This window comes from Corvus kubaryi, unplaced genomic scaffold (assembly GCF_017639235.1).
Source record: "Corvus kubaryi isolate FWS band 111438036 unplaced genomic scaffold, C.kubaryi_AGA036_p1.0 133, whole genome shotgun sequence".
NCBI lineage: Eukaryota > Metazoa > Chordata > Aves > Passeriformes > Corvidae > Corvus > Corvus kubaryi.
In genome coordinates this window covers 5,689,276-5,705,969 of record NW_024580667.1, presented here as the reverse complement: position 1 = coordinate 5,705,969, position 16,694 = coordinate 5,689,276, and the positions used below count along the sequence as shown (strand labels likewise).

Sequence of the window (16,694 nt, the reverse complement as noted above, 5' to 3'; positions counted from 1 at the left end):
GTTTGACTTTTACCTGTTTTCTGGCTCAGTGAATACTTTCACAGGTCCCAGCAATTGAAACAGGATGATAGAGGAGACTGATGGCCACCTTCCCTCTATCCTCTCCTCACCTCATTATTTCCAGCCCCAGACATGCTTATACAACTGTGAGGAACTGGTAAATATTAGTGTTCTTTTTCATTACCATTATGTGCTCTCAGTGTGTTTATAATTCATCACTTGCTAAAGGGTAAAATAATAATTGTTTGTAAGCATGACAAGGTAGGAAAGGCAAAATGATGACCTAGATAAAGACCATGTCAAACACTCCAACATAACAACAAGGGCACTGGCTGTAGGGAGACTGCTGCTCTGTTGCTCATTTCCTATTAGGTTTCAAAAATGTTATTTTTTATATCACTCTGAATGTTTTCTGTCCCAAACAACTAGTAAGGGCTTACAACTGGACCTGTCATGTGAGCCCTGTAATGAACCCCACTCATTATTTATGCTAGGGATTTTGTTTTTCAGAATATTTTTTTATTAAATGGGCTATTAATTGACAAAATTCCATACATACACATTTGAGGTCTGCCAGACACAACAGAATGATGTGCTTCTCAATAATACAGTTTATAGCTTATACAGACTTTCAAAACAAGCATAATGCACATCACAGACATTTAAATTGGGTAATAAAATTTAATCTGTTTATATGCAAATGCAGTCCTACGTCCAATGATATCCAAAAATAGACAGATGCACAGGTTTACAAGAGGAGTGGCTAATTTGTGGTTAGTGCAGATGCAACACTACCTGCCTTCTCAGCACAGCAATATTACAACACCTGCTGCAGGAAGGGCGATGCAACCTAAAGTTCAGCAGCAGCCTTACATTGTGAGCAATTAGAGATTGCTTTTTTATTAATTTTAAATGGGTTACCATGCATTGCTTGCACAGATTTTTAATTGCACAAAATAGCATGCCCCACAAAGTTCCATGTGGGCCATAGGTCCTTAAAGCATTGCTATATCTGAATTGTTTCAAAACAACATGTTAGTTTATTGGGAGAATCAAGCTGTTCTGAGTCTCAAAAGGGCACAGGAAAATTCATAACATCCAGCAGACTGCAGTTATGCAGAAGGGCACCTACTGAGAAAGCCAGCAGTAATTGAACAATCTTTTTGACAAAGGCAAAAAGCATAAAACCGTCTAATATTTAATGTTCTACATATGCTAAACCATCCCCAAAAGCTTGTATGCACTGGCATAAGTATAGCTGCAAGTGCTAAAATGGTACCCAAAAAAAAAAAAAAAAAAAAAAAGGCAGAAAGCCATGGTTAGTATTTTAAATTTGCAAGTATGCATGAAATTTACATGGGGATTATTTTCTCTGGGTAGGTCTTTATTTTTCCCCTGAAGAGGAAGACTCAAACTAATCTGAAGGTGGAGCACACCATGCATGAACATACAGAATGTAGAGCAGACTGAAAAATAGCTTAACTACCCAACCAAAATTTATGGGTTGGTAACTCAAAATGATTTTAAAGAACAGTCCTCTTAAGAAGACATTAATTCCAGAAATAAACATGCACATTAGATGTATCAATTATATCTTTAATATATTAAAGGTATGTGAAACACCTTTCTGCATTAATACAGAATAAATCCTATCATTTGCCATTGCATACTCAGTTCTTATGGTCTTTTAAAAAATTATAATGAACAAATGCTAAGCCCTATTTTATATTTTTGCCATCCTGAGTACTGTTTAGCTCTTAATCACTTCAACAGTTGCTAGAACAAAGACATTATTTCACTATCCTCCTTATGTGAATACCCCAGTGTGCTCCCACAGATGTTCGGCTCTCAGGGATTGATTTCAAGCCTGGAAATCCACAAAAACCACATGTGCAAGTACCATTACCTTCCAAAGGCACCAATTGCTCAAAGAATCACTTGGAAGCAGTTTTTAAACTCAACAGGAAAGACACTCGACTCAGAGATATAAGAACTACAATGACAACTTAGGCTAGAAAACACTGTCTGTCATCGAAGGCCTGGTTTAAGCATAAATTAGCTTTAAAAAGACAATTAAAAGAGGCTTTGCCAAAATGAATGTCTGGCCTAGACCCTTTGACTGTGCTTTTTCATCATGGCCTATTCACAAGTGCTGTATCTTTCTGATGTTATGCCTTTCAAGTACAAGGAAATTCAAACCCTTGGCAATGACATAAAAATCTAACTGCATTCCATAAGATGAACACAATGGGAAGTACAATCTTTGGATAAAGGCAATGCTCAGGGCAGACACTGTAAGGCAATAGCACATGGAAAATTCCCCAGTCTTGTACAAACAAACACTGTAAAACATCAATGTCAGCATGAACATTAGAAGCTGTTGCTTAAGTGCCAGGTCTGTGCTGTCTTTCTGCTGGAGAGAGTGTGAGGGATGCTGGAAGAGGAGAGTGGGATTTGCAGCTGCAGTGCAGGCTTTAGGCACTGCAGCAACCACAGCAACATCACACTCTCGACTCTCATTTCCAGGGGATGATTCCTGAGGAGCAGAGCAGCTCTGGCAGAAGCCGAGCCAAGCATCCTCCCTGTGGCCCCTGGGCTGCACAGCAAAGAGCACAACACAGGGGGCTTTGGCCAGTTCAGTTCAAGAAGTTACCATGAACTCCAGAAAAATTTTCTCTACTTTGATAGTGTAGGAGGTTTCACAGCATTTAGTGAGACTGTGAAACAAATACCTATTAACGGCTAATAATTATTTATTATTTTAGCACTTTATAATACAGGAATATCTAAAGATAAATCTTACATGAAAGACAAGCTGCATCCTGTTTTCAGTCTTAGCAACCACTTAGCCTTGTTGAACTTTTGGCTCCCATGAGAAAAGAAACCCTAGGACCTCCTCTCTTCAAAGACAGAAATATGTTTTGGAAAGAACTAAAACCCCACGTCAGTTTAGAAAGGGGCAAGCCCCTGTCACTGCATCTGTCCTGCAGACATTTTTCTTTTTGGGTTTTGGTTTGTTTTCTCTTTTTCCCTCTTGTACAAGGCATCATAAAAAGGATTCATCATGAGGAACCACTGTGGTTTTTACTGCAAGAACTAAACGTGCTTTTTCTTAAATACATCTGAAGAAGAAAAAAAAATTACAAACAAATTTCAGAATTCTTAGGGTTTTGGAAGAGCTCATCTAGAAATCATCATCTGCTGCTGCAATCCTACCTACAACGTAATTTGAAGAAGAAAAAAAAAAAGGAAAAAGGTAAAAAACATCTATATCTACATAATGCATATGTGTGTGTACCTGAGGATGATATTAAATCTTGAGGTGGGTATAACAAGGTAGTAGTTTCTAGTATGTTTAAAAGGAACAATTTTCTCTGACTTACAGCACGACACAAAGGCTGGGTGTACATGTGTTTATTCCCAATCTTACTCATTTGTGGACAACCCCCTACTTGTTTTGAGCTATACGGATTCCAGTCTGTATATTCATTATTTTCTACATCAGAAGTCCAATATTTTCTGTTACAATGCTCTGGGGATTCTCAGCTCCAAGATTCACTTCATTGTGTTGATGCCTCTGGTCAAATGCAAGGGGTTTGCATTCTACTAGTGGTGTGCACCTTGCAATTAATGTATCCTAAATCTTGGAAACATCCATCAGTCATTCTCCTTTCAAAAGTCATACAATAATTAATTTTAATGTAAAACTACCGTAAAAAATATTGGTGTAAAAGAAAACTGTGTAGGATAAAGTTAAGACCTTGTTAGTTTTTCTTTGAAGTACGTTCAGAAGAGGACGATCATGTATGCTAGACCAGATCTTGTTGCATTCCATCTCTATTTAGCTATTTTCAGCAGGTACTTTCCTCAGCTGCAAAAGTTACAGATGTCTAGTACAAATGAATGGTTGTGATGACAGATAATGTTTTGTGAAATGACTAAATGCAGTTGGTGGGTTTAAAGGTGAGACTGAAGCTTGGGATGTGAGTATTTTAAGGGTATATCCTCTGCACTGAAGAAGAACAAAATCTTTCCTTAAGTGACACAGTACTAGGGTAGAGTCGTGTCACATCCTACTTTAACTCCACTTAGGAAAGCAATCCTAATGATGCCCTAAACATTGCCAGCAGTCCTGCAGCTTGAGTCCATACAGTTTACTGGAAACATGTAGGTTACAATAAGACAAAGATATAACACTACAGGTGCACAAAAATACCAAAAAATGGCAACTGAAAGAGAAGACGCAGTGACTTGTGGCAGTCATATAGGAATAAACTGTGCAGATTGCTCCAATTACCAGTGGGATTCTCTGTGTGGGAGTGATTATATCCATGTAAATTAGTGTGCAGCAACAGAGGGAGCTGATTTGGGGCTGATTACCTGGCTCCTCTCAGCAATTATTAGACTAATACTTTATTGTATTAATTTATTGTATTTAAATGTGTTAAACATGCTTGAAAAATATTTCAATTTCATAAATAGACCAGTAAGTCTCACATCGTCAGTGGGAAACCAAATGGAGCAAAAGGCTCATCAGTAATAACACCAGAAAAACATGCAGTCACATTGGATTTTCTACCTAAGAACAACATCCTCAATTCATATCAGTGACAGGGACAGTACTGAGACATCCACCCTCTTTAACTCTTTTCTTACTTAACCTTCTATGTTCAATTACTTTCAATGACAACCTTTACTAGTTTTGGACTGATGATTCCTAAATTTACAAATATCTCATAAGAAAAAACGTTTCATTTGGATAAGAGAAGCTTAACTAAATTCATTAATATTCTTAGGCTTTCAGTAGGGATTTGAAGATTATCTCCCATGTACCTGGCATCATTATTTATATTGGTTTTATTATTAATTCCACTTAATATCTATAAATCTATAATTCTTGTCTCTACTATATTATCTGCATATATCACCTTAATTTAATCTTTGTTAAAATCCTTCTTCTGTAAACTTCCAATGAGGTGCTGTGTGAGTTTTAATGTCAACCAACTTCCATGTTGCTGTACAGATATTAATAGACTATAAAAGAACAGACTTTCTGATATTCACATCGAATTAACTCAAATTATTTCTAATTTATTGATCAAATTAGCTTCTAATTCTTCTTAAAACTTGATAAATTCTAGTTTTAATTTATCTAGAAAATACAGTTATAAAGACAAAGAGATCTCCAATTGCAAGCCCTTCTCAATTTCCTAAAAACTCAATATTGACTAAACCAACTTTTTAGTTTAAAACTTTCTTTGATAGCTTTCTTTGCAAGAAATTTCTTTAATCATTAAAATAAATGCTTGATAATTTAAATACATACCAAATTAAATATTAAAAGCATAAAAACCACTGTTCTATAGGCAAAGTTACACTTACAAATATATAAATAAGAAAGCGGAGAAATTAATCTAAAAACAACAAAAAACCTGCCTTTGTCCATTTGGTGTAACAACGAAAGTATTCTTCTGGAACACTGGAAATCTCAGAAGTAATGCAGATACTGCTTAGAATAAAGTAGGTATTCTGGAATTTTCTCTTTTTGATTTTATTGTGCCAAAGGAGTATCTATGATTGACTGTTATAAGAAAGTTTTTTCCACAATGGAAAGAAGTTCAGCAATATGAATTTCAGAAGTGGCCTGCTTTGACATCAGCACTATCAATATTACTGGAGAGTTATAAAGAAAGCATTAGAAACCTGCTGCCCCTCTCCAACAACAAGCAACAATCAGTGTCATTTTTGTAAAAAGAGGGGGGAAAAAAAAGGAAAAGAAAAAGCTCAGCCTATCATTTCATAAAAATGTTTCAAAAAGCATAAAAGGAGAATTTCATACACTGTTTGTAGGCTGTGCATACTAGATATTCATTTAATTTTAAAACACATGATGATCTAATTTTATAAAAATTGACAACAAATGCATCCATAATAACAAACATCCATAATAACAAACATCCCTAATAACAAACATCCATAATAACATCCGTTATAACAAACATACCACTTTTTGCTGCACCAAGAGCTTGTGGAGACCTCGCTGGCAGTTTCTGAAGGGCCCGTTTACCATCTGTCTTCTGTGGTGAGCTGCTGTCTTGAGACTGCTGTTGGTCTTCATCTTGAGCAACAAATGAAATTACACCTAAAACAAACAGATACAGGTGTTGCATTAACAGGCATTAGCCTTACAAAAACAGACTGCCAGACATGTACAAGTATTTCCTCAGTTCAAAACTAATACAAAATGAAGTAAAACTTCCACTCCAGGTGTCAGCCATCCAATTACAATTTATGATATTAAAAAGTATCTCTTGAGTGATTACAAGAAAATTAACCATGTTTTGTCCCCAAAGTGCTCTTCTACTTGCCTGAAGAAATCCATAATGAGCACCTGAAAAAGATCAGTAGTAGGAAATACAAGGAAACCGACTTCATGTAAGTTACAAAATCTGGTGGTCACTAATTGTATCTTTTTCCCAGCTCAATTTTCTTTGCATAATCTTCATTGTTTCTGTTATTTTTTCTTTAAATCACAGTGCCTCATTCTAGTGCTATAAGAGAATAACTGTAAGAGTTAAAATATTCCTGTGATACATGTTTGCATTGCATATTTAATTGTAACCAAGTACTTCAGGAAGATAAAATACAGACTGTAAACTGAATTTTTAAGTTGCCAGATCCCTATTTAATAACATAAAATCTAGTATGTACAGGGTTCCTTTAAATAATGTTATTCTGGAAGTTTTTATATATTGGCTTTAAATTAGCAGGTTTCATTTCTTCCATTTTGTGCCTCTAAGAATTTTAAATCTACACAAAGTTTTGGAAATACCACATAACATTCTAATTGCATCTAAATTATTGTCCCTCAATGTTTCAATACATTGTGGAGAATTTCAAAGCCAAAATAAATATATTTTGCAGGTCTAATTCTTTCCTCATACATACAATAAAAAACTAATTTGAGGAGGTGACTTACTTTATGCCATTATATAGTAAGAAATGTTCTCATTTGAGATTATTAGAATTTATGTGAAACATCTCCAAAAGGGAATTTATTTATGGTGTCTTACCAAGGACTTGGGAAAACTATTAATAATGGAACTGCTAAAATTTGAAATGGGGAATTAATAATATGAGAGTCCCAGAAACAATCTGATTTGAAAATACCTACATCTAAAGGTATCCTCTGCTTCTGCAGCTTTGAGTGGAGCAGAACAAACGGACATGACAAGAGGACACGACAAATACTGACAAACTATTCCTACTAAGAAGGATTACATTAAATGATTACAAGGAAGAATCTCTTTTTCTTTGAGAGACAGCAACCAGGAAGCACAGGTATAAAACACTGAAGTTGAAAACAAAATCAAAACAACGGAAATAGGTTTAAATCCAGAGGAACAATATAATATGTAACTTCAAATTTTAAAAAAAATAGAATCCCAAATTTTCTTTCATTAAGAGAACTCTACTTAAATACATATAAACTAAACTAAACTAATTAAAAACAAAATAATAATTTTAAATGAAAAAGTTTTACAGATTACTAAACTTACTCGCAGTAAACAAGCCAGAAATTGGGTTCAAATAGGCAGAGGAGTGACTGCAATTTCACGAAATTATTGATTTTTATTTATTTTTTTTTTCTTGAAACATAAGGTAGATGTGCAAGAAGGATAAAAAACCAAAACCATCAGGGAAAGGAGAAAGAAGTCTGAAGAAAATGTTCGAGGTATATAAATCTAGATGTAAGAGTACACATTGAATGGCACTAATAGCTAATGAATCATAGGATAAATGACTAATTAATGACTAATGAACATAGGATACTGACTAATTAATCTGATTTTATGTCTCAATATATGATCCTAATATTATTTTGGTCTATTGAAGCACAATATTAGAGAGAAAAAGTGTAATAGAGAATTCATTAATTTAAAATACCATCCTTACCATCAATATGCTTGAAATATATCAACAATTATAAGACAATGAGTAAATAAATGCAAAATTATAGCTTTGAATTTGATCAAAAAGTCTTGGCTAAATGCAGAAAATCAGTACATTCATAAACTCTGCACACTTCTAACAGTCAAGAATATTTTATTACATTTAATTTTAAATGTTAGTAATTTTTCCTTATAGTTCTTCCTTCCAGCGACCATGGAGGATTTTCTCTACCAATTGTCTGTATTTCAGAATCATGAATTATCCATATGTGAGCATGGGAGAAAGAGGGACAGAACAGGAGTGATCACAGTTTTAAGTAATGAGATGGTAAAACAAACAGTGACTTTTGTTCTCTGCACAAAATGCGATCTCAAAAGTGTCAAAATAATTCGCTGAAGCATTTGAATAATTAATTTTTATTTGCAGCAAATACTGGAATGCTTGAAAAGTTCAAAAAGTATAAACTGCTAATGCTCAAGAATATTTCAAGAGCTATGAGAGGAACTATGGTAACTAAAAACTACTTGAATTGCTAAACCACTGTGCTGATAATCTAGAAATCACATAATCAAAAAATCAGTGAAGAATTGCACAATAATTGCTGACACTCCATTTTCCTCCTTTACAAAAAACAGATCTCAAACAAACAGAATTAATAACAATGAGGTTATAATCTTGACTGATAAAGGTGACTGAATTGATGTGGTGAATACAGAACCCTGCAAGGCTCTCAATTAAATCTCTCGAAGTATTTTGAGAAAAAATAATGAGTTTTACTACAGATGGCATACACTTTATAACTCAGTTTATCTGCTTAATCTTAAAATATTCATAAATTGTCTTCCATAATTTTCATGGGCATCAATGTATCCACTACTGGCTCAAAGCTATTTGAATTTTTTATTAGGGGAAAATAAAAGAAAATCAGTGCTGGCAAGAACTGCAAATAACAAAAGAAAAAAAGTGTATTAATTTCATGTCAAATCTAAAATGCAGAATCCTTATCAGTGAGGACAGTACATAGAATGATCTGCATGACTGGAGTCTATAAATTAAGGCAGAACATTTGCCTAGGAAGTATTCCTAATCAGAATACTCTCCTGGTTTGGGAGTAAATGGTGCAACCCACTGACCCCTATTGGAGACTAAGATAGCAGATGATGCATAAATATATTAATTTATTCAAATTATGGGCTACAAAAATATTCCTGTCAAGAGATGTTTTGCTGGATGGGAAGAAGAGTTTTATACAATGAAGAGTAATAAGAAGTACTTTGTGCTCTATGAAGTCATAAATAATACATTGGAAATGTGCAGAAACACTGCATCCAAAATGACAGATTTCAAATAACAAATAACAAAAAGCAATTTTACATTTTTCATGCAGTTTTGCTGAGCTTGGCTCCCATGCTTTGAAAGAGCTTTGACACAGAAAGTTCAGGTCTTCTGGCTGTGAATGCACAGTCATCCTACAGAACTTTTCCTTATTGATGCATCTCACTTTCTGATGCTACAAAAAAAACTGATAAATGTTAATTCATTCATGCACAACGGTCCTCAGTGCTTGGAGGTTTTTTTGTACTCAGTTGCTCAGATCTGACTTCTATGTCACACATTCCACAACAGTGTAACTTGCCAAATGTCATGGCTGACAATTTTTAAAGCATACATTCAAGACCAAACAAGACTTCATCTACTCCCAGAGATACAATTCCCATGGATTCAGCTGGCCACAGAGTCATGCCATCATCAACTATTTTATAAAACAAGACTCCTTAGCTGTTCTTTTGCATATATATGATACTAAACTTGCAGATAGAATTCTAAACTTGTAAAAGCAATAATACATTTCTAGAATTATACTGAAAATCAATAATTAAAATTTCCATAAATTGAGAAGGTTATCTTTTTGCTAACATATCATTCCTTTAAAAGCTTTCTTGGTCAAAACATCACTGCATATTTTCTAGCTTTACTATCCAGTGTTTAAAAATTTTATACAACAACAGTCCACATATTAATACCAAAGCCTTGCTTTATACTGCTTCAGAGAAGATGCATCCCTTTAAAAGGAGGCAGGCTGTTTTATTTCTCAATAAAATTGTAATTGCAATACCCCATCTTAGACTGACTCATTGGCTATATACTACAACACCCCATGTATCCATTAATACAATTAAGAAAGTAAGAAATGCTCAATGCTTTCCTTCCTGTGTAACTTAAATGGAGTATTTCAAAGATGCATAGTGTGCATGATTACTTTCTGCTGCAGAGAGATGCTAGAAGTCCACAATATCCCAATATTTTAAATGGAAAAAAGAATAGAAGGCTATATGGCCACAGAATTCATCACACAAATCTGAAAAGGTAGAGAAACATTTGGCTTGTGGTTTAAATATACCAACATGAACTTAATAAGGTCTTGGGAATAGGAGGAGGGGCTTTTATCTTTTCCTGTAGGGGGGTTTTTTTCTGGTCAATGAAATCTATGTATATTTGCTGCTCCAGAAGAGTTCCACAGAAGAGATAAGATAAATTAATAAGATGAGTGTAATTTATGTAGCTATTTAAGCAATTTTTCTTCTTGCAGTTTTTCTACTGACAAAAAAAGGATATTTATTGTAGGTTAGAGCAAAACTTTATATCTAATTTTCCTACAAAAACCTCTATAATGAGACATGTAAATTCTAAGGAGTTTCTGTAAATCCTACTACTTGTTGATATACTAGGATTAAATTAATTGCTCTCTACATCAATTAAAAAAAATGAGAATATGCTTTAAGACTCATACATAGGAGAAATGAGCAAGTGGCAAACCCTGCTGTCAACTATTGTTCATATATAGCTCTGTAGCATTTAATAAAGAGGCGAATTGTTTTGTTTATAATTCTCACTGCCTGTTCTTAATGTGACAATGAAACTACAACATGGAAGAGCACAGGAGCCTGCAGCTCCAACTGCACTGGGATGGATGGAAATTGTGTGCCAGGGATCATCTTGCTGGGTTGTGCCTTGTCCCAGTAGAGCAGCTCCTCCAGTGCACTCTGGTGATCCAGCAGAGACATTCACAATAATCAAGCAACCAGAAGAGCTTTCAAGCTTTGCTACCAATGCATTAGACTCAATTTGTCAGGGTGATGCAGGTGAAGAGGAAGTGCTCAAAGCAAACAGGCAGGTACTGGAAATACAGCAAAGGCTACAAGAAACTACAAAAGTGATCTTTCTCCCTCATGGGTGTTTATGATTCCATTGAAATTAGAGTGATCAGAAGATCAATTTTCGGAATTCCAGCAAACAAAGAAATGGAAAATATTTTTTTTTCCATTGCCAGTGTTGAATGGAAAATACTGTTAAACAAAAAAGTTGAATCAACTCATTTACAGGCCAGAATGTATTGGCATGATCTCCACCACCACACTACAATTGTCCTACAGCTGCATCTGCCAGGCCTGGAACATGCTGCCTTTTTTCCTGAATTTAAGTTTCAAAGCAGCATAGAAAAGCACTGCCTACTAAACATAGATTTAGTTAAAAAAATAATGAAAGGTGAGACATAAAGTTAGAAAGCTCCTTTCTGAAAGCTAGGGGGTTTTGTGAATAAAAGGGCACTGGCTATATAAGGTGTGTGTGGGTTTTTTGCACAAGATATATTCAAGTACTATGAGTTTTGCTCTATTCTGGAAAAATTCTGGTCTATTCTGTGGAAAGCAGAAATAAAAATTTGATAAAATATAAAGCAATCTGTAGAAGACACTTTATCAAACCTAAAGAAAATTGCTCAATTACTCAGAAAACAGCCTGCTGAAGAATTTTATGTAGTGACAGAATCGTGTTTGAGGTGTTTTTTGCTATTCTTTCTGTGTTAAAGCTGTCATGCACCTACAAACTAGCTGAAGCATGTAATATTAGCCCTCTATTGGAATTCTTCCAAATGGGCTTTAGAAAATAACTGGGCCCATTTTTAGCTTAGCAACCATAAAACAGCAAGACAGAAAGCAAAAGCAGCATAATTTTGCAGCCATATAATTCTGGAAATAAAAGGACTTTGAAAGTAAATGAAAAATGCAAACCATTTGCTCAGTAAAACAACTTACATGGTAAAAGTTCTTTTAGTAGAATTTATTTTAATATGATGAAAACAGTATCAGAACACCAAGTCTACAGTTTTACACTTACAAGTTAGGAAGTTGTAGACTTGAAATTATTCATTGGCACTATGACAGAGTCTTCAGCCAGATATCAAAATAGTTGTTCTTTTTTTCCTAGGAGGATAAAATTTACTCCCTCTGCAGATAGCTCTGGAGCATTGCTTTTTAGTTTTAGTCCATATTCACGCCATGTATTATTTGCTTCCTTCGAAACATATTCACCAGACTGAATAAAGAATAGTTTTGGTTTGGTTGTTTGTTTGTTTGGGTTTTTTTTTTCTTTTCTCTCTTCCTTGGGGGGGGGGGCAGGGGGGATAAGGAGTGTTTAAATTATATATTTTTTGTAGTATCTTGAACCTAGAAAAGATTAAGATTCCTGAGTCCTGCCTAATTCCCACTTAAATCACCTAAATCTTATCTGTGATCCTCAAGATTCAGGCTGGCTGTTGAAATATCCTGAAAGCCCAAAATGCATACATATATATATCAGCTTTGACACTGAAGTTTCTCAAGACCTGGAAATCCTGCTCAGGAGAACAAATATGACTTCCCAGCCTTGCACAGTCTGAAGCAGGCAGACTTCCATTCTCCTTGAAGCCACAAAGAAAGCACTTCCTAACACGTTACCTTAGAGAGGACACTTGGTAGTTAGGTTTACATCAAACCTAACATCAGACAGCAAAATCAGCTGCTGCTTTTCAAACCTGAGACAGTGGCCTCTCTTCCCTCCACCCCTCTCCCTCCTACAGCAGCTGAATGGTTAGAGAGTGTGCATGGATTTCTGTGAGAGAGCCAAACGTGTCTCTGTTCCAGAGGAAGGATGAACATGCTTTCCTGAGGTAGTGATTAAAGCAAGCCCTGAGCCAGGGGGTGGATTGTCGATAACTGGGCCCCGTTCTTCTCAAAGGATAACTTTAGCCTTCTATCAAGTTATTTTAAAGTGTAAAATAAATGAACTTTTCTGAGAAAAAGGGCATAGGTGTCCTCCCAGCATTTGAACCAGTAACTTTTTGTTGGGTTTGAGAGACTGACTGTTCTCTCTTTTTTTGCTCAGTGAAAATATAATACTTCAAAACATAATGGAAACTATTGTAAGAGAAGTTAAGAGGAGAACACTGGAGATGGAGATCTGAACATGCCATCTATGTCCCTTTGAAGGCATGGCTTTTATCACCTGGTATTAATTTACTGTATGATAGATCCCTTGGAGCCTCTTCTACTGAAACTTTCATTACACATAAAAGTACCAGGGATTTTCTAAGGCAGAAAAAGAGAATATTCCTAAATCTTTAATGCTTAAAAAAAAGGGCATGTTAAAATATAGTACATCCTCAATATTTCCTGGTGCACATTTTTGATGGTTACAAATTTCATTGAAAGCTGATTCCTATTCATATAAAGAGATTTTTTTTTCAGGGCTACAGATCAGGGCACTGAAGTCTTCCTACAGCATGAGGTCAAGCTTTGTTACAAGTATTAATTTCTTGCACAAATCACTTGTGAATTGAGATGGCATTATTAGTTACATTTTACATATCAGGTAATAAAAACAAAATGGCCAAAGGAGCAAAGTAGATTGACATCCTCAGGGACAAGACTTCATAGCTTTTTTTTTAATGCTGAGAAAACAGCTGTCATTAATATCAATTGTTCAAGAATGTAGCAGAATCAAATGCTTGGCATTAGGAATCCACAAACTCAAAACTACACTCATTAAGCATGTTGTATTGAGAGATTTATGCATTATTGGGAAACCTCTTGCTTAAGAAGTTCAAATCCTTTCCTGAGTGCTATTCAGTTCCTTTAGGATGGTCTCTTCTGTATCCATAATTCCCTCCCAAACACCCTTGTACTTTGCTCTGCTGAGAGTTACTACAATAGTTATCCTACCCGGAAAACAAAGACTGATTGTACAGCCTCATTCTCAAAATTATGCTTTTCATATTATGAGGCAAATAATGAGTGCCATGGAATTTTAGAACAATTACCAAACAATTAAAAATTACGAAATCTGAATTGTTATTAAAAAAATATGAGGACAAAATATTAATTATGATATGCTGACATTGGTTAAAACAAGAGTTTTGCTATTGTATTATAAGAATAACATTATAAACATGGATGGATGCAAATTGTGTACAATTAATTTTAGATCTCCCTAGACTCCACATATGTCAAAGAAAGAACTGAGTTTACTGCATTCTATTTATGTACTCTTGCCTTGTGGTCAAGAGATTGAGCTTTAATTAAGGGAAAAAATCAAATTGTGGTCTCTGCCTTTAAATCTTTGGTTCTAGTAGTGCTAACATAGCTAAAGGTATTCAACAGGTTTTGGAAAATTAAATTTATGTCTACAAACTTGGTGATAATTCAAAACCATTACTTCCTATTTAGTCAATTTTCATGAGACAAATTAAATGCATAAAGTTGTTCATATGCTGGCATTTTTGAAGGACCTGACCACATATTTAGCACTAAGATACCTTTACAAATAAAAATTTGAGCAAACTTAAAAACCTGAATCCCCAGTAACTATAGTCCTACTTCCAGAAGAAAGATTATGCAGAACAAATGAAAGCATTAGATGTAAACAGATTTAATCTGCTAATTTTTAAGGATATTTTGCACATTTGAGTTCTAAACAGTACCGTGAAAGACTCCTCGTCTGCAGGGAGATATACTCAAAGTGTAAGCAGCAATGTCCTCTGGGCTGACAGTCAGATCAGGGTCACCACTCAGCATTGAGAGATTTGAATACACCTGGGGAAGACAATTCACAAAGAGGAAAACTCATCAAAAGCAAGTTACTGTTGCAAGAACACCATCGACACAATATCCACCTGCTTTGAAGAGTAGAATACAAAATATGGTATCAGTAAGTCCTAGATTTTATGCACATGAAAGAATACACACTGTAAGAGAAATGCTGCCATATACAGATCATATCAAACACAAATTTTGAAGTCATTGCCCAACATGATCAAAAGTATATTGCTCAGACCATGGAACTACTTGCATATGCATAGATTTGCACAGTTAGGCCCTTAATATTTTACATACATTTTTGCTAGAAATATAACAAAGAGGTTCAGCAGTAGTGATCCATCTAACTAGACAGAGCAAAGCAAAATCTGAAGTGTAATTTTAACATCATTTGCTAGACCTCAAGTGACATTAAACTGTGCTTCTTTATATGGCACATTTTGTACATGGCACACGTGGTAACTATCTGGGCAATGGAGAGACCACTACAACTTTCACATGAGGATTTTTCAATTTTGCAAACTGTAAAGCTCATTGCAAGGATACAGGTTGAGTATTTTTTTACTTGTACAAGGTTGTACAGAGGTGTTCTCTGAGCAGCTGCTCGTGGAAGAAGCATTCAGGTCGGAGGCATCGCTGCGCAGAGCTGGTGAATGCCCACTGGAGCCACGGGTGGGGCAGCAGCAGCAGCAGCCGGGTGTGGGAATGGCTCTGCTCACACCCTCTCCTCCTTTCCTCTGCCACTGGATGAGGCAAACCCCTCCTGAATGACAGCAGTTTAAAGTGGCACTGAAATTTCTGCTCTCATCTACAGGTGACAGCTTTCCACTGAGGCACAGAGTCCTTTTAAAAAATCTCTTCAGGATATCATGCAGTACTGTAGGATGCTGCCATTTCATATTACATGAAAAACCAGAATTGTCTCTCTGTTGTTTTGAGTGAAATCACAAGCCAAATTAGAAAAGCTTGACGTTTGTTCCAGCTCATTTATTCGTTTCATTAATGACTACAGCTACCCTGTCAAGCATCCAAGTGGATACCTGCATTCTACAAAGATTTCTTTTGACACACTAACAGCATTAGATGCACATTCATTTTTTTAAGTAAATAAAGTTTTTTATTATTTTCTGTAGAAAAAAAGCCAATTCTTAAATCATCTTTTCTTCTGATACAGACAATCATTGCCTACAATACATTCCCTCTCTGTGGTATTTACGTTAATGTAATCCCTTTTCAGGTGCTTGTTCTTCTAAATCCAGAACTTCTATTCCAAGTAACAGAGAAAAAAACTGTAAAGCAACAATCTTCCTCTTTCCCAATAAATCTGCATTTCAAACTATATATTAGAAGTCCAGCAACCAGAAAGAATAGGAAGAGACTACTTGTCCAGAGGCAGAAAAAGAAAGGCTGAAAAAGAGACGGATGAAAAGACTTGTTGAATTGGTATTTGGAGAAAAAAAATTGAAAAAAAGTCTTTAACTTGTCAACAAAGAGGAAAGCATAGGAAAGTTGGGGCTGCTACACACGGAAGGAAGACAGGGAGGATTCATTTACTAAAACATAAACAATAAATTAGTCAAACTCCTATATTTATGGATTATTCCATTTCAGTTTACAATGAATGTACACAAAAGTAAAGGATAAGTACCTAAAAATACACCTAGGATAACAAAAATGAAAGCACATTATTAGGGACAGAATAAGATTAGTTAAAATGAGATTTTTATTTAAGGGAAAAGTAACATGGAGACAGAAACAAAAGTAGGATAAATGTGATTAATTGAAACTGGATAAAAAGCAGAAGGGTAGGGTAATACAGTTCCTATCAAA

The 16,694-nt window shown here is 35.2% G+C and overlaps 1 protein-coding gene across 1 annotated transcript in view; it reads right to left on the bottom strand.

Moving 5' to 3' along the window:
- The window catches only part of CFAP47 (cilia and flagella associated protein 47), a 270,533-nt gene that overhangs the window by 120,291 nt on the left and 133,548 nt on the right, over positions 1-16,694 (bottom strand). The window contains exons 49-50 of the mRNA XM_042035463.1: positions 14,750-14,861; positions 6,005-6,142 (exon numbers count right to left, since the gene is read on the bottom strand). Of these exons, the coding sequence (XP_041891397.1) occupies positions 6,005-6,142; positions 14,750-14,861 (250 nt within the window). The remainder of the gene's footprint in view (positions 1-6,004; positions 6,143-14,749; positions 14,862-16,694) is intronic.